The sequence below is a fragment of the Talpa europaea genome (assembly GCF_964194135.1).
Source record: "Talpa europaea genome assembly, chromosome: 6".
Taxonomy (NCBI): domain Eukaryota; kingdom Metazoa; phylum Chordata; class Mammalia; order Eulipotyphla; family Talpidae; genus Talpa; species Talpa europaea.
This window is the reverse complement of record NC_140072.1, coordinates 113,091,286-113,109,295: the sequence shown is the minus strand read 5'-3', so window position 1 is coordinate 113,109,295 and position 18,010 is coordinate 113,091,286. Positions and strand designations below refer to the sequence as shown.

General features: G+C 39.9%; 1 protein-coding gene across 5 annotated transcripts in view; it reads left to right on the top strand.

Moving 5' to 3' along the window:
- Positions 1-5,209: 5,209 nt before the first annotated feature.
- The window catches only part of DACH1 (dachshund family transcription factor 1), a gene marked incomplete at both ends in the record, with an annotated part of 401,718 nt that continues 388,917 nt past the window's right edge, over positions 5,210-18,010 (top strand). For all 5 annotated transcript variants that reach the window (XM_084234754.1, XM_084234752.1, XM_084234753.1 and 2 more), the window contains one exon: positions 5,210-6,024. In XM_084234754.1, the coding sequence (XP_084090880.1) occupies positions 5,210-6,024 (815 nt within the window). The remainder of the gene's footprint in view (positions 6,025-18,010) is intronic.

Below are 18,010 nucleotides of genomic sequence, written 5' to 3'. Positions count from 1 at the left end.
TAAAGCTCAAAAGTTGGAACCCTAGATGGGAAGGGCAGAGAAGAAAAGTATAAAAGTGGAGAAGACTTTGCTTAAGGCAGTGAGGTTTATCTGCTGAGCTGATTGGTGAGGCCGTGTGTCTGAGTTAAAAAGGCTTGAGAGAGTTGCTTGGCATAATTTCTCCATCTTCAATGATTTACTACTGAAGTGCAAACATCAATTTTGGACTCTCCTGAGAAACATTTAACAAAGTCATTGAACTACTGGTACCCTGATATCTTTCTAGATTTGCCAGACTTGGAAAGCTCTTAAGTAAACCTATCCTGGAAGTTTGTATCAGTCTTTTTTTTTTTTTTTTTCCCTACTAAGGAAACAGGTCCATTAGTAAACATGCAGATGTAAAAATGATCTTCTTCTTTACTTCTCGGTTGTGATATATCTTAGAATTGTTCAGAAGTGCACTCTATTGTTAAAGCTATTTGTGCCGGGTGTGCTAATGTACTCTTTGATTGAGTGAATTAGCAGTCATAACAATCTGGCAGTCTGGCCATAGAAGTGTGCTCAAATTGATTTGTGTTATGGCTGGACTGGAAAATCTAGTGTTAGTTGTTTTTTGCCCTGGGGCATTGTTTGTACCAAACTCCACTTTTCATTTAATTTTCCAATACATTTTGAAAGATTGAAATGCTTGTGATCAACATTTGATCCACTTGCATTATTTAAAAAAAAATTCTGAAAGTAATTTCAGATTCCAAAAAACCTTGCTTTCAATTAGAGTAAACATAATTAGAGTGACGTCGTGCTCGGAATGGTAAATCTCCTTTTGAATCTATTAAGCATGTTATCTCCTTGTCCTGTCACTGAAAGGAATTCAGCATATATCTGAGGTATACATCTGTATTTTCCTGTGCACGTTTCTCATAGAACTTGGGAAAATTTAAAACAATAAGATTATAATGAACCTTTTCTGGTTGTTCCTTCTGCATATGCCCAAATTGTTTCTGTTTCACTTGGTGATGCTATTAGGAGAGGATACTGAAAGCTTTCAGGAAAATCTAAGAAATTCAAGAAACATATTCAGCTATGAATTGCCCTTAAGTTACTCAATCATTTTAGTTTTTTATAATCTATGAAATATGCATTTTCAGTCTTTTTCTTACAAAATAACTATATCAATTGCTATATTGAAACTCTGAAGATTTAAAGACATGACTTATTCTCCCTTTGTCAATATCTGCATCTTCCTTACAATCTTCTGCTTTGCAGTCATTTACCAGAATTATAATGCAGCATGAATAAACCTAAAAAATGACTATTGATTACAGAGAAAGCTTTGTGAAATCATTTAGTCAGTTTCCCCACTTGAGAAATCAGTGAATAAAATAGGTCAATAGATAAGGATGAATGGATGTAATACAGTACTATACCTCCCTGGGTGACAAAAAGGGTCAAAAATAAATCCCCATAGAATTCATGTTTTTATACTCACAGAATAAAATGATACTTACCAAATCCCAACTATATGTCCACTTTTATACAGATTTAGTCTTCTTTTTTTAAACCACATATATTCAAAGTATAATTCCCCCTCTTTCAATAGCAGAATCTCCTTGCCACTGCCCCTTTTAACTAAATAAGATGCCCTCATCACGGGCTAAAGTGCCTGTTGTCATCCAGGTATTCAGCGGGACTTTAGCTGCAACAGCTACTCTGTATTTCCTTACTGTCTCCCGCAACCTTACAGCTCTTCTCAGAACTCCTTTCATACTGCACTGGACCCTATTCCAATTTTTAAGTAATAGGTGGTGAGACCTGAGACCATTCTCTCTATTAGTTCCCATTCATCCGGATGTCGTCGGGGGCTCGGGAGGAGGGGGGAGGGGAGGGGCCAGGAGGGGGCAGAGGGAGGGAAGAAAATACCTTCCCTGAACTCGTACAAACTCAGCTTCAAACGATATCCTAGGAAAGAAATTAAAGACTTCTTAATTAGTGCAGCAATTAAGCTTTCTTGGTAGCATTTTAATCAGCACAGGCCCTATCAAAGGACAAACAGAACGATTTGCAGGTCTTTGAATTTTAAACAGTCTTATTGATTTCAGCACAATACGTCTTCACAAAACACAGGGAGAATTTTCGAATATCAGTTACAGTACTTTGAATTTTGCTTATGCAAATCGAGTGCAGGTTGGAGAAGAAGAGATGGAGGGAGAGGACTCGGAACAACCAGAGATGTAAAAACAATAAACAAACAAGACAAACGCCTTGAAAGCCAACGATGCACTGCAAAGAGTGAGAATTTGAAATCTCTGGAGTTGATTTATCTGCTCTGGTTAAATACTGTTTGCCTTAATCATTGGCAACATTTCTAAAAAATAGAAATCTTAAATTTTCTTCCCAACATATTTCAGGTTGCATTATATCTTTTCTCTAATCCTATTGTTTGATCAAAGGGGTAAATGGTAGTTCCCAGAAGCGTTTACAGAGTCCTGAGGTGGGGGGTGGAGGATGGGGAAGCTTCCATTCAGGTGAGGACAAACGCTGGAAGGCTGGCTTCTCAGGGGATCCTGTGCTGGAAAGGCAAAGGCTCCCCTGCAGAAATTTGAAGTTTGCTTGAAGCAGTTAAGGCTTGGTCAGTTATCATTACTTCCTGTATAAGACTTGCAAATGTGACAGGTACTGGGGAAGTGACAGTTTAAAAAAAATGTGAGAAAAGAGAATGGGTAGATTTTTGGCATTTAATTCAGACTTTTTTTTCTTTGTGGTCTGCAGTTTATTATGAACAAAGTATTTTAGAGTTTTTAAACTAAATCAGGGTTTACTAAAGTTGTGGATACATTCCAAAATAAAATTAGTTTTTGGGACTCAGTATCTCCTTCCCTCCCTACCACTGATTAACACAGTAATTTCATCTTTTTAAAAAAGGTAACATTATCCACAAAGAATTGTAAAGAATTGTGATGATACGTTACAGGTATTGAATCCTTATTTTTACTCTAGGACAGATATGAGGAGTGAAACATTAACATAAGTTATCTCTAACTATTAAAATACATTGGATAACTAGGCCAAACAACTCTGTGTACTTGTGTGATCTCTAGAAGTTTATGTACGTTTTGGTAACAACCAATTGTCTGAATTCTTATGATCAAGGAAAAGCCTCCTTATATAACTGCCTTGTCCCAAAAAGTTTACCATAAAATGAGACAAATTAGTTAATAGTGTCATACTGCTCTGTAGACATTCCCTGTATCTTCTGACACTAAACTTCCCAAACTTTAAAGAATTAAAATGCTAAAAAGAAACGTGAAAATAATGGCAAAATTTTCATCATGAAATGTCCCAACATTATGAACCTGACACAAATAGTTTATTTTTTTTTAAATCTGCTCAGTAATAAAGCATTGTCTCATATCTTGCGAAGTTGATGAACATGTAGAGACAGGTTTAAAGCCTAATTACTTCAGATTCCTAGAGATATAAACAGAAAACAGACCTGACCTATGCTCAGTCTTACGTTGGTTAAAAATCCCTGAATAAATACTCCCATGCAACAAGTTAGAAAAGGGAAGAAAAGGAGAAAGGAAGGCAAAGAAAAAGAATCAGTCTGAACTCAGTCTGATGTTGTTTTTAAGCATAGCTACCCTTTCTGCCTTTACAAGTCAATTAATGGGCTTTGTTTTTGTTCTTCTCATTATTTACAGAATACATTTTCACTGACAAACTGAAAAGGCGTTTCTCAAAATATACTGAGACTTTTCTAATATGAAAAAAAAAATGTTACTCGCATAACACATTAGCAACCAGCCTCCAGTCTTAAAGGACATGAAGATAGTTGGTTACTGGACAGACAGGTGAATTAATTATAGAGTTTTATGTGAGAAAAACCCCGTGTGTGCCTGTTTTGCACTTTCTCAATCCTCACGGGTGCCTGATCTATTCGCATTCCCTAGGTAAAACAGGCATTTTTGACCGCCTTTCAGGCAAAAATGAAGTTATTTCGAACATTCTTCATGATGGCAAGCCTATCTCTCTTACCACAATCTATTAGGCAATAAGAACTGCCTCTAGACCCGTCCATTATTCTTAAGCGATTTCAGACAGATTCCCCCGCCCCCAGCAACTTGAAAACTGTCCTGGAATTTTTACTATCTTTATGCAAATAAACAGTGTCACAGACCAAAAAAAAAAAAAAAAAAAAAACCCGATCGGATCCATAAAATATACGCCTCGTTTGCACGTGCATTTTCCTCAAAATAATTCCTTCCTCATCAGGAAGGGAGAGGATGTGTTTTCATGGAGATCTCCTTGCAAAGAGAAACACCGACGGATCCTAAACCCTAAACCCTTGCAGGAGAGCTGGGAGCGGAATGGCTCCTCTCTCAGTGGGCAAGCGGTGAGCTTAGAAGGTTTTGGGGAAAAAAAATAACAAATAAATCACCAGTCGTTGCAGAAGAAACGTAGCATTACCCGTGCAATCTAACGGGCGCAGAAGAGGAGCAGAAGCAGCTCTGCCTCTGCCTTTCCTTTGGCGACTTGTGTGTCCCCCGGCCTTTTCTCCGCGTCCCTCCCCTAGCCCCCCCTTTCCCCAGCAGCCCCCCCCTTTCTCGCTCACTCGCTTTCCCTGTGCGCCCCGCGCGCTCGGAGTCTGTGCTCCGAGTTCCTGGTTGGATAATTTGGGTTAATACTAGTGAGTGAGGTTTTTGCGGCTTCAAAGGGTATTTCAAGTTTCCGGAGCTCCTCCCCTCTGCACCGTGTGACAACAACACCCCGTCCAGCCGGCAGCCTGCACTTTTCAGCTCATTTTCTCTCTGTCATTCCCCTCTCAATCTCTGATCAATGTGCTTGCCTGGGAGATCCCAAGTCCTCCAAACCTCCTCCTTTTCACCTTCATCCCCAACTTTATGCTAGAGCGGGACCCGCACGACCACAGCCGCCCCTCCCCGCCCCCCGCCCCCCCCCAGGCGGCCCCCGATCCCGGCCCCCGGAGAGGACTCGCCGGCCGCCGCGCGGGACACTTTGGAGCGCTTCTCGCCGGAGCGCCCCCGGCTCGCGCCCCTCCTGCGCGCCCCGGCGCCCCCCGCCGCGCGCCCCGGCGCCCGCGCTCCCCCGGAGTTGTCGCCGCCCTCGCCCCCGCGCCGCTCCGTGCCCCCGGCGCCCCCGTCCCCTCCCCGGGGCGCGCGGCCACTTCCCCCCCGGCCGCCCCGGCGCGCGGCTCCCCGTCTATGTGGCCATGGCCGTGCCGGCGGCGCTGATCCCCCCGGCCCAGCTGGTGCCCCCGCAGCCCCCGGTCTCCACGTCCGCGTCCTCCTCCGGCACCTCCACGTCCACCTCCTCGGCGACCTCGTCCCCGGCGCCGGCCGGCGGGCCCCCGGCGTCCGCGGCGCCAACTCTGTTCCGGGCAGAGCCCGGCGCCTCGGCGGCCGCGGCGGCCGCGGTTACCTCCACGGGCGGCGGCGGCAGCAGCGGCGGCGGCAGCGGTGGCGGCGGCTGCAACCCCAGCCTGGCGGCCGCGGGCGGCAGCGGCGGCGGCGGCAGCAGCGGCGGCGGCGGCAGCATCAGCGCCGGCGGCGGCGCCTCCAGCACCCCCAGCAACGCGAGCGCCGGCAGCGGCGGCGGCAGCAGCAGCAGCAGCAGCAGCAGCAGCAGCAGCAGCAGCAGTAGCAGCAGCAGCAGCAGCAGCAGCAGCTGCGGCCCCCTCCCCGGGAAACCCGTGTACTCGACCCCGTCCCCAGTGGAAAACACCCCCCAGAATAATGAGTGCAAAATGGTGGATCTGAGGGGGGCGAAAGTGGCTTCCTTCACGGTGGAGGGCTGCGAGCTGATCTGCCTGCCCCAGGCTTTCGACCTGTTCCTGAAGCACTTGGTGGGGGGCTTGCACACGGTCTACACCAAGCTGAAGCGGCTGGAGATCACGCCGGTGGTGTGCAATGTGGAGCAGGTTCGCATCCTGAGGGGACTGGGCGCCATCCAGCCCGGGGTGAACCGCTGCAAACTCATCTCCAGGAAGGACTTCGAGACCCTCTACAATGACTGCACCAACGCCAGGTAAGCTCGGGGGGTGCGCCCGGCCCGGCCCCGGCCCCGGCCCCTGCCCGCCTCCTCGCCCCTGGCGGCGCCGCGCGCCCGCGAGCCGCGCGCTTCGGCGAGCGCGGCCTCTGCCGCCCGCGCTCGCGGCTGGCCGGCCGCTCCCGGCCCCCTGAGAAGTTGGCGCCGGCCCCGCGCAGAGCGAGCGCGCCCTGCGCGCCCCGTGCGCCCCTCGCGCGCCCGGGCGCCCCGGCCGGGCTGCTGCGGGCGCGGGAACTCCGAGCCCCGGGGCGGAGAGGGCGGAGGGGGCGGGAGGGCTGAGGACGGCGCCTTCCCGAGGAGCCGCAGCCTCCTCCCCGGGCCGCGGCGGCGTCGGGGGACCCCTCTGGGGCCGCCGCGCGCCTGTGCGCCCCCTCGGAGCCGGGGGCCTCGGCGCGCCCCGGGACACTGCGGGGGACCGAGGGGGCCGGGGGGGCTGGGGCTGGGTGCGCGGCGCCCAGCGGCGTCCCCGGGGAGCGGGGAGGTCGTGACCCTGCCCTGCAGGGTTCGGGGAGCCTGAAGGTGCTTTCGGGGCGAGGGCCCGGCCGGAGAGCCGAGGGAGGGGCCCCTTGGAGGTCGGGAGGGGAACGGCCTCTGAGGCCGAAAGGCGCGGGGTTCATCTCCGGGGAGTTGAGCCCCGAAGCCCCGAGAGAAAGCCCGCTGGGGGGAGGGGGGGGGCTCTGTGTGTGCGCATGTGTGCGTGTGTCCGCGTGTGAGCGTGTACGTGTGCAAAGGCGATAAAGGGGTACGTTTGCCCGGGAAAACGAGGGCAAAGCAGTTTTCCCTCTGTAGGGGGAGGTGACCGGGTGCCAGAGACTCTTGGAAACTGAGCTGGAGAGGTGGGGAAGGAAGACCACGGCGCGCTCTCCCGCGCGCGTGCGCGCGCTCTCTCGCCAAACTGTTTTTCCCCCTTCTCTTTCTTTCTTTTCTTTTAAGGTTGGTAACTCACGCAGTGAGCAGGTGCAGACTTTGCACTGGATGCTCTGCGGACCTGAATACCTCATGCCGTGGTTTCTCCAACCCGGCAGAGCGCGCGAGCCCTGGAGGCCGCGGACCCGGTGCCCGGCCGCTGCAGTTTCATGCTAATGAATGCTCTCGGGGGCGGATCGGGGTGGGGGGCGGGAATTCGGTCATCTATCAATTTCGGGGTCAAAATGATCTTTTTTCCCGCTTTCACAGTTGAGTCTCGTCCCCACCATTTGCTGTAGTGGGAAAAGTTAAGAAATGACGGGAGAGAGCGAGTAGGCAAAGTTGGAGACCAGAGCGGGCGCGTGGGAACTGAGCGCAGAATCTGCGTGGAGGCTTGAGTACCTCCAGAGAAGTTTAAAGAGCGGGATTAGGAAAGGAGTTTGTACTCCTTTGGGGTCTATGTCTCCGGTGGAGGTGGGGAGAGGCGGTGGGAAGGGAAGAGGAGTAGGAACAGCTCAGAAAGAACACTGATTAGATGCCCTTCGCGATTTCTTCCTTGGAAGAAGACGCTGGCTTTGTGTCCCGGAAGACTGTAGACGAAAGGACTGGAACTCCAACAAAGCAAATGTCCTATCCTGACCTAGTCAGAGACTCTGCTCCATGTTTATTTGCCTTTTTTTTTTGCACGGGGCGTGGGTATGTGTCTGGGTTTGGAACCTTCATTTCTACTATTTTTTGGTGAATGCAGAGCGCGCTCACGGCAGTGTCTGCGCGCGCGTGCGCGTGCGTGCCCAAGAGTATGGACAGGTGGCAGTAAAGATTGAGGGGCGACTGTGATCCCTAAACGTCATTTACGGTGATAATTGGAGTCCTAGGACGGGCAGAAGATACAATATTTGCCAAGGATCTATTGTTAAAACTCCTCGAATCAGGGCCAAAAAAAAAAAAAAATGTTAAGGAGTTGTTATAAAGAGCGCTCGTTGAAATATGAAGCCAGTTCCGATATGATTGTTATAAAATTCTCTACCTATCCAGTCAATTGGTGAAGCGCTAGTCTTTTTCTTTAGTAACCAATCCACTCTGCTCTTGAATCCTCTTTGTGTGTTTCTTACAGCACACACTTTACTGGATAATTAATGACCGTTTCTCTCTCACACACTGGCTAGAGAAAACTTCTTTCAATGACAATGTCATAATCATTGTAAAAGAGGTAGTGTTAGACTTCTTACAATTACGCCCATAATTTTTTTTCTTGAATTTTTGCTTTAGACTTGGAAATTGAAGCCCTTCCCATATCATTGGAGAATGTTCTTAAAGTTATTTATTAACAATTAAATGGAGTTTTTTCTGAGGTTAACAATAGCTCTGGAGTTTAAGCTTTCAGAGCCAAGATAAGTTAAATCAATAGAACTGTTTATCCCTTCAAAAATATCTCATCAATACTCTAATTATATCTCAATCACCCGGTCTTAATACTTTATCAAAAAAGTGTTGTTCTAAAACCCTGTTTGAGGTTATTTTAAGTAAAACATGGTAAGCTTGTTGATTTACTATTGTATTTGATCTTTTATCAACTGCAAGGCATGTTCAAAGCTAAATACCTGCCAGTGCTGCAGTCATTAACCTTAGATGTGTAGTTGCAGATTTCTCCCTAGATTTTCCCAACTCTGACACTAAGAAAACAAAAAAAAAACTTAGAGTTGAACTCCCTCACCAAAACATACTGTTTGCATTGTAATGTATTATTATTTTTAAATGATAATCACACGTGTTATTGTCTTGTTTCTTAACTTTGAAAGCGATACCTAAAATATTTTGTATCTAGTATTTACAAAACTGAATTTTTTTCATTCAAGTCTAATTTATGCATCTGCTATTAAGATCCTTCCTCGTAGACCTAGATATATTGATTTCTTTCAATCTGGTTTCTTTCTCCTCTGGCTTCTTCAGGAGCTGGTTAATAGAATAATTTTACAGAGGATAAGAGAAACTGAAAAGGGGAAAACTGTATAGCATAACATATAAATAATGTAGAAGAAAAATCAGGTCTGGGCACTTTCAGCTTTTTACACAACATATACCTAATTATGTTTCATAATAGCATTTATATACTAGGAAACCTGAAGGAAACAAAATGATCTTAAAGAAAAGAAAGGTATATAAACTTACTTAAAGTGACTTAGTAAGTTAGTGACATACCTTAAAGTGGACTTAATTTGATGGGGTGATTGCATCAGTATGCTATCTATGAAAACTAGAATGAATGTTGAAACCCTCTGTTATTACCATGAGATGAAACAGGGACTATCACCTGCTTGACAGTGAAGCTGAAAGTAGGGGTATCAGATCGTGAAAGAAAATGCAAGCAAATGTATTTAAAAGTTGTCAAAGGACAAAATCTGACCATGATCAGTTTCCTCCAATTATTTTTAAACTAAGCATTAGTTGCATAAACTTGACTGCTAAAACAGAAGTCGCTTAGTTAACTGCTAACCAATCATTAAACAACCATAACAAAAAAAGAAAAGTTATATGTACATGGTCAGTTGCTTATTTGTAGATCTGGCTTGGGGTTTAATATCCCATGGCTTCAGATGATAATACAAAAATCACTGTTCTACTTTGTTATCTGAAATGCTTAGTTTTTTGAGCATTGCAGGAAGATGATTTTATTTCAGAATCTTTCAAACCAGCTTGTGATTTGAGTTCCATGTAGCCCTGAATTTGTGGAGTTTTTAACTTGAAAAGATCCCAGTTAGCTTATCAGACATTTTATATGCATCTACATATATTCACAAATAGGATTCTTTTGTCTTAAAAGTCAATACCATCCATGAACAGCCAATTGAAAGATTTCTTAGGTCTTGTTTGTTCAGTAGTTATGCATGAATGCAACTTTAGTATAAAACACGTAAAATATTTTCCAATTTTTGCATTTATTTTTTGGTCAGTAGTATTAATAAAGATGCCAAGCTGAATCAGTCTGTATTTATTTACGTTTCTCTCATTGCATGATTTTCAGTGGCGCAGACTTATGCACTAAAGCATCGACATAGAAAGTTTCAACACAAATTTAGATTCCCTTGTAACAGATAATTACGATACTTGGCACAGAGAAATTAAAAAATTACTTCAAATGAAGAGAAACTATGCTTTTGAAGTTTTTGTACTACAGTCAATTAATGACTCCTGTGAAACCTTATGTCTCATTTTATAACATTTCAAAAAGAATATGGCATAATTAGCAGACTAAGGCCTAAAGTATGAAAGTTTAAGTTTGGTTTTACTGCATATTTCTCTGCATTTTAAAATGCCAGTAAATTATAGGTTAATAATTAATAAATAAATAAAATCTAAGATTGTCTAGCCTATGATTTACCTTGCTCAGTCAAATTATAAGGCAAAATATCAGTTTCTTGAGTTATTTTGGTAATCTCTTTCAAACCTGTTGTTTATCTTGGAGTTGGTTTCCAAAATTGCCATAGTTTGTCTGTAAAAAGTGCACCTAGTTTTGAAGATGGTTTACTTTCTGACCTCCACAGATCATTAGTTTGTGCTCTCAGGCACTTTATTTGTACATATGATATTTTCTTTTGTGAAGCTTCAGGTGTTATGAAGAATACACTTCAAGACAGTTTTTCAGAGTTCCCGTATATAGAAATGTTTGTATTTGCCTCTAATACAGAGTTTTAAAATCTTGAGTTTCTAAGTCCAGTCTGTGGTTATTTTTTACATAATCTACTACATTTCATGGAGGTTGCATATAAATTGCTGAGGCCAAGATGAACCTTCTCTTTTTGCTTCCCTCCTCCCCCAACCTCCTGAGATGTGACACCCAATATTGATTAAAGTCTTGGCTGGGTTTGAGCATAAATCACTCTTCTCTTTGGTGATTGACCATGTGTGATTCACCAGCATAGGAAACATAATATGCTTTATTGTTTCTCATTTGATGTTTTGTTTTTAGAATGTAAGTAGCATTTGTAAATTAGCTTAATGTGCAACTAAATAGTTGTTACTTTAGGAACAATTTGTGCTTTGACTGTCAATTAGCATTTTAAAAAAATCTTTGGAAGTTATTTTACTAAATTGTTTTATACAGTGGCCTTTGTTCGTCAAGTAAGATAATCATTTGAATTGCATTGTATTGGCAACATAGAACACATTTATTGCAAAATATAGTAAGAAAAGAAACTCTCACAGGTTGTAAACTCTCTCTTTGAGTCTTTGAAGAAATTAGTTTGAAGTGTGCCTTCTAAATAGGTACAGGCGAGTCTTCTGGATTTCACCAAACACTTTGGTTTTAAGGTTTTTTTGTTACATGGTTCTTTGAAAAAGTTAAACTTTGCCTGAATTTTATCTTTCAAGGATTTCATTCTCAGATTGTATACCAGAAAAAAAAGTCACGTCAAATTATAAACCTTTGAAATGACAGGAAATGTAAAATATATGCATATTAATTATTAGAGTATTTGAATATGTAAGATAGAGCTTTATCGGTTTATGTTTGGATTGCTACAAGACTATAATGACCTAAGCATGTCCAGCATGTACCATTTTCTTAACTAGTGATTTACTGCATTGTGATTGGTCACTTATACACACATACATATATTCTTGTCTAATGCTGTAGCATAAATATTTTAACTAGAAATATTCTAAAAATAATTTATATTTTCAGGATTTAAGATTGTATTTAGGCCTCTTTTCCATTATATTTACCTCAATAATTTATTTTTTTATGAAGAAAATGCTGAATTAAAAGCTGCCCTAATGAGACCTAGATAAATGTAATATCAAAGGCTCTGACCTGTATAGATACATCTGTCTCAGGCATCATCAGAAACTCTGTGAGCGTCCATTGATCTCAAATTCCTTAACTTTCCTTCTCAATTTTCAGAATTATTTCCATTTAACAGTAATGTTTTACTGTGGTAGCTATCTTTTAAAACAACATTTAAATTGTTTTCAAGTATATGTCACAGTGCAGAAATGACTTTATTAGAATAGTGTCGTTTACCAAAATTTTTCTTTGGAAAATAAAACACCAAGGATAGGAGAGTATATTTATATTTGGTCTAGTAATTAGTTGTTATTAGAATGGATGTAGTGAATCACTTTATTTGGATGGGCTTATTTACTTTGAGAAGGTTTCGATAATATTTTGAGTGTTCCTGTTACAGTTCATGATTAACTTTATATTTTTAAATATGCAAATGACCATGAACAGAATTCTCTGTTCTGTGTAAGTTATTCAGGCAGTCAATCAATGAAAGGTCATTGTTTTCAAATTAATGATGGAATTATAGAGGGATAAAATAACAGATACATGTTCAATCCCCCCCACCCTGAGAAATATGTATTAAATCATATAAAAAGAATGACCCAAATTACTTTTTAATCCAAAATCAGGCACCTTGAATCAGGTGCTTTTTAAATTTCTTGTGTATTCTGACTTGGATTTACTTTAAAATATGATTTGATTCAAATTCACCCACTAAAAATATTCATCTGTAGGTCTTTCTAAACCAGTTATTGAAGTGATCAATGACTGAATTTTGTTGAAGGTGTGGTCCTGTTGCTTTATGATTCATATTAGTTTGGAATTGATCAAGGATATCAACCTGGGATTCTTTTCACAATTAAATATATGTGACTTGAGTGATAGTTGTCAGAAACTCACCAAATTGGAAATTAATCGGTCTTATTTTTTGTGCACATACATATATTGATGTGTCTAAAACTATAAGAACAGTTACACACTGAATAGTCAGTTAACTTTTGAAAAAGTTTTAGAGTAATGATTTTAAAGAGAGATTAACTGAAGCATCTTAAACATATTATTAAACAGGATGACTACAACACCTGCAATACATTGCATGTTACAGCAAGAAGTCAAAATTATTTAGTGTAATTTGAGGAAAAATAATAACCTAGCAGTGAATTTTGAAGGAAGTGTGTATGTTTGACCAAAAAAAAAAAAAAAACAATGGATATGCTTTCCCAAACATGATTTTTCCTAAGCAAATATTAAAAATAAGCAAAAAATATTGGTAACTTTTGGCTAGTAATATTGAAGAATTGAGGAATGCTTTCCTTAGCATAAATGAATGGAGAGATAAAGGATTAAAAATTCTCTGTATAACATACCTTTCAATTTATATGGTATCAAATGTTTCTAAACTATTAGATTATCATATCAGCCCCAACAGGGAAAAATGTTTTTCCTCAAAGACAAACAGTACATGTCAGGTAAGAAGCTCACTAGTTGAACGGGAATTATTTTGTGGAAGTACATAGAAATGTGCAGTAAATGCTTGCTAATTCAAATTAAGGGATAGTGGCTATTTCTTAAGTAAAGATAAGGTAAATAAAGATAGAATATGCTAAAAAGAAATTATTTTATTCACATATCAAGTAGCTATGTTTAAGTTACAATCTAAAAGATTGGGCCTCCTTGGTGGCACAAGAGGTTAAGTGTCAGCACTGTGAAGCTATCCTCAGCCACTGCAGCATGAGTTCCACCCCCACCCCCCCCCCCCACCCCCCGCCAGGACGCTAACCACATGGCACACCAGACCTCTCCTGCCTGGCCTGCTGCTCCCCTCAGCAGTTCTGCTCCCCACTCTGTCTCTGGTGAATCATCACATTCCCACCCCTACCTCTGGCTTACTGACCCCCCCTTCACCCCTGCTCTTGTATGCATAAATAAAATAAATCTTTAAAAAAATAAAATCTTAAAGATTATATTCTGAATTTTTCAATTTTATTTTTTTAAGATTCATTTTATTTATTTATATACAAGAACTGGGGACAGGCCAGAGGTGCGGAGTGGGAGGGGGGGCATTGAAAGGATTCACCAGAGACAGAATGGGGGGCAGAACAGGCAGATCTACTGAAATACACTGCTGAGGGGAGCATTGAAACAGGAGAGGTTGGTTGAGCCACGTGGGCTAGCTCCCTGGCTAGGGATTGAACTTTTGCTGCAGTGGCTTGTGATAGGTTGATAGCACTTAGACTTAACTCCTGTGCCACCAGGGAGGCCCTCGGAATTTTGTTAATAGGGGCTGGAATTGAACTGTGTTATCATAATATTACATTTTTAAAACATCCTGTTTTGGCAGGATTTTGACCCTATCACAGTGCTAAAATATAGGGATAGATTCAGCAGTATTAAATCCAATTTTATATTGAAAATATGTTTTTCTTTAGCCTAATTCTTAGAAATGATACTTATTTCTTGAGTCAGTCAGTATTCAGTTTAATAGTGCTTTTAGATTTTAAATGAATAACTTGGAACACTTTAAATTGTCATATTATCATACATTTTATACCAGGATGGATGCTCTTGTTTGTGCGACAAGTGTAAAATTTGTATCGATGTTTTAAGATCTTTCTGGTGGATAATTTTGCTCATAGTTTTGCTGTCTATAAATTTATGCTTAAATAATTATAACATCTTTGTTTGAGAAGCCTTTGCATATATTTATATGTTTGTTTACACATACTTAAATACCACATACAGAGGCTTATAGGACATATGTATGGCTTTATCTAAGACAAACAACTCATCAATAAAATTGGCTTTAATTTGCTTCTTGTAGTTCATTAAAATATAAAATAACACATGAAAACCAGATTCTAATTACCTAATGAAAATAAAAGTATAGATTTTAAGTTAATTTTATAGTGAAAGTTAATTTGTACTTAAATACTGTAAAATGCAACTAGATTATATCCTGTTACATGGTTATTAGAACAATGACTAAAAACATATTAATTTTCCTAGACTTATGATACTAAACTATAAATTATCTTTTGAAAATATTTATATCTGAGAATCACTATATTTGTAGAAATAGATATTGAGCTACTGGATATAGAATCTGTATACTACTGAATAACATTTTATTTTTGATGTCATTGCTCTTTTTCTTTTATTTATTTCCTTGCTGCTCGCACCTCAGAGCACGCATATCCTTTCAAATCAGTAGATCAAATGATAGGAAAACAATTTCATAAGCTTAAAAAAAAAAGATTGCTCTTCTAAAAGCTTTGCCATGAATGAGATCAGCTAGTGAGGTCAGTGGGTTAATCTGCAGGTCTACATAAGGAGATGTGTATTACCATTTCTTGCAGTGGATTGTAATTGTCTTTGAAAACACCTGGTAGAGGTCCAGTTAAATTGAAATCAATTACTTTTTCAATCATTCTGTGGCATTTGTCAAGTCATTACGTCATTGGTAAAAGTGCTAGCATGCATGCATTTTTTTTTTTTTTTGCAAAGTAAAAGAGACATAAAGTTGTGACTACTTAAAAGTTCCTGCCTCATCTACAGCTTGTGGAATAATAATAATAATGAAAATCTTGCACATAATAAATGTAAAATGACATTTAGTTTGAAGTTCATCTTTGCATTTAGTTATCTAAGTAAAGAGAAACATTTTACATTACTCTTTGCATCAGCTGGTATGCATATATTTTCAAAGGAAACTGTATAAGTAAGTGAAAATGGTTTCAAAATATTTTATGACTTGTGAGCCAGTCTGACACCTTTATTCATACTAAGAACTCTCTGACAAGTGCGTATTATTATCAAAGATGAATATATGTCTGCTGTGCACTGATTTTTTTCTTCACACCATTGACAGAACATGCAGATTTGAACTTGTAGCCAGGAACAGTGCTTCCATGCTTCAAATTGCCAAAAGACCCCCAGGGATAGAAACTTGACCTGCTTTTATGAAACCATAGAATTACATTTATACAAGTTACCCCATGGGAAAGGAATGAACTGATCCCAATTCAAACCTTAATATTGGAGCCTTCTGGGTCAAATTTGATTTTTCTTTCTTTTAACACCTGTTTGGCTACCAAATTTAGTAACTAGATAGTCTTTGGAATTCTAAAAAAGTATTATTTATGAATGATATTTCACAGTTAAGCCAAAGTATCATCAAAATTTTGCAGCTATGTAAGTTTTCACATGTTAAGGTATTACTTTAAAAAATCTGCCATTTAAATATACATCCTAAATATAAGAAGTTTAAATATGAATGGTTTAATTGTACATGAAAACATTTATTTTGTACTTTTATTAATTTCTAGCTACTGAAGGAAGAGGCAGCCCAGGTAGGGAAGAAACTTTCTGTGGGTAATTGTTCCCTATGATAACATTTCAGGATAAGGATTTTTAATGGATTTTTTTAAGAGTCACATTTTTAAGTGGTTATATTTCTTATTTTGCTTTTGGTTGGACTGTCTGAAGAGGTTTCCAGAAGGATGCTTTTGCCACTAATAGTAACAAGTAAAGGTGGTAATTAAAAAAAAAATTAGATACATAAGAGCTATTTTTATTTTAGTTGGATTCACTTTATCAGTTAGATTAGGCCTAACTTGGAAAAGTAAAGTTAACCATATGTTCAAAATAAAGAGGAGTTTAGTTTTGCAATATTTTACTAAATATCTGTAAATCAGAATGCTCTGTTATATATAAATGGTGACTAATGTAAATGAGTAGGGCTATAATACCTCTTTGCTTATCACTAGGTGTATTAAATGACCACCATTAGATTAAAGAGCCTAAATCTCCACATGGAATAACTTGGTCTCAATATTATTTACTTAGAAACACTTTATAAATGTTAAAGCAACATACATATGCACATACACAAATAGCGGCTATTGCAATTATAAAGGTTAAATAATTCTATGATTGGATTTTAGAATTGAGGTTAACAAATTCCTTTCCCAATTATAAATTTTGAAAAATTTCAAAGACTTTTTCACTTCTTTTTCTCTTACCATGGATGAAATCATTTGGATAATTGATTATTTCCCCGCAAGAACCAAACAAAAATTTCTGATCAAAATGATTATCATAAATCAATTTTTAGAGTAGAGAAAAAAAAAACATTGACATTTCCAATGAAAGGTGTATCATTTTCCTTACTATCATAAGTCATGATTATGAACTAAATATATTTAGAGTTTTAACTGTGTTTATTCTTTTTTATTGGTTGTTGTGTGGCAAAAACTTTCACTATAAGCTAATATTTTTCTGCTTTGCCTTAACACCTATTATCTGAATGAAGCTGCAAAAGTAAATCAATTATTTGGACATTTTCTAATATTCCTTTGATGTCATATTTATAAAATATCAATATTTGATTAATTGCATTGGAGGGTTTGCTCCAACTAGTTTCATGGTGACTTAACATGGCTTTATCTGGCTGTGATTGAAGGAAGGAAAAGAGGTAAATCATATGATTCAACTACATTATGCTATTCTTAAAAATAATCTAGTTCAGGAAAGGCAACCTATTCTGACTTTTGTAATGGTGATAATATGAAGTTTCTATGACCTTTTTTGTCTTCCAGTGGCACTTTGCAGCTCTATTTCCAAAAATGATTGATGGCACACCATGTGAACTGGGGAAAATTCACATTAAAAATTCTTGCTATAAAATGCATGAAAGAAGAGATGGAATTTTTATAATTTAACTAATTCTCTATACATAATCTTTAATAGTGCACAGATTCTACATCAGTACTTACTGTAGAAAATCTTCAGACACCAAACTAAATTTCATCTTCTTAAATTATCTTTATCATCTAAATTATCCTCATAATAATCTGGTTTTTCTAGTATTCTAGCAAAATTGTCCATGAAATATAAACACTTTATTGTGAAACTTAATTCTAAACATCGAGCTAAAAACAGAACTGGATTTTTGAGCTGTTAATATTTAGATTGGATTCTTCAAATTCAACAGGGTGAAACATAATTATTTGTATTAAGGTATATTATTCTGAGTTTAGGAAATGAAACTGAAAGGTATAGTTGATCTGGAGTAAACTTCCTTGCTCTTCTTTTGGGGAGTAGGTTAAATAAGGGCCCGTGACAGGGATGCTGTTTGTTTTTCACAAAAGTTGTTTGTGATTTCAGGTACTCTTGGGAAATCTCTTGATCAGATTCACATCTGTTCCTGTCAAAGTGGGTGCTAAGATACCGGTCACCCAGCAACCATGTCCAAGAGGGAATTGGGCCGATAATAAC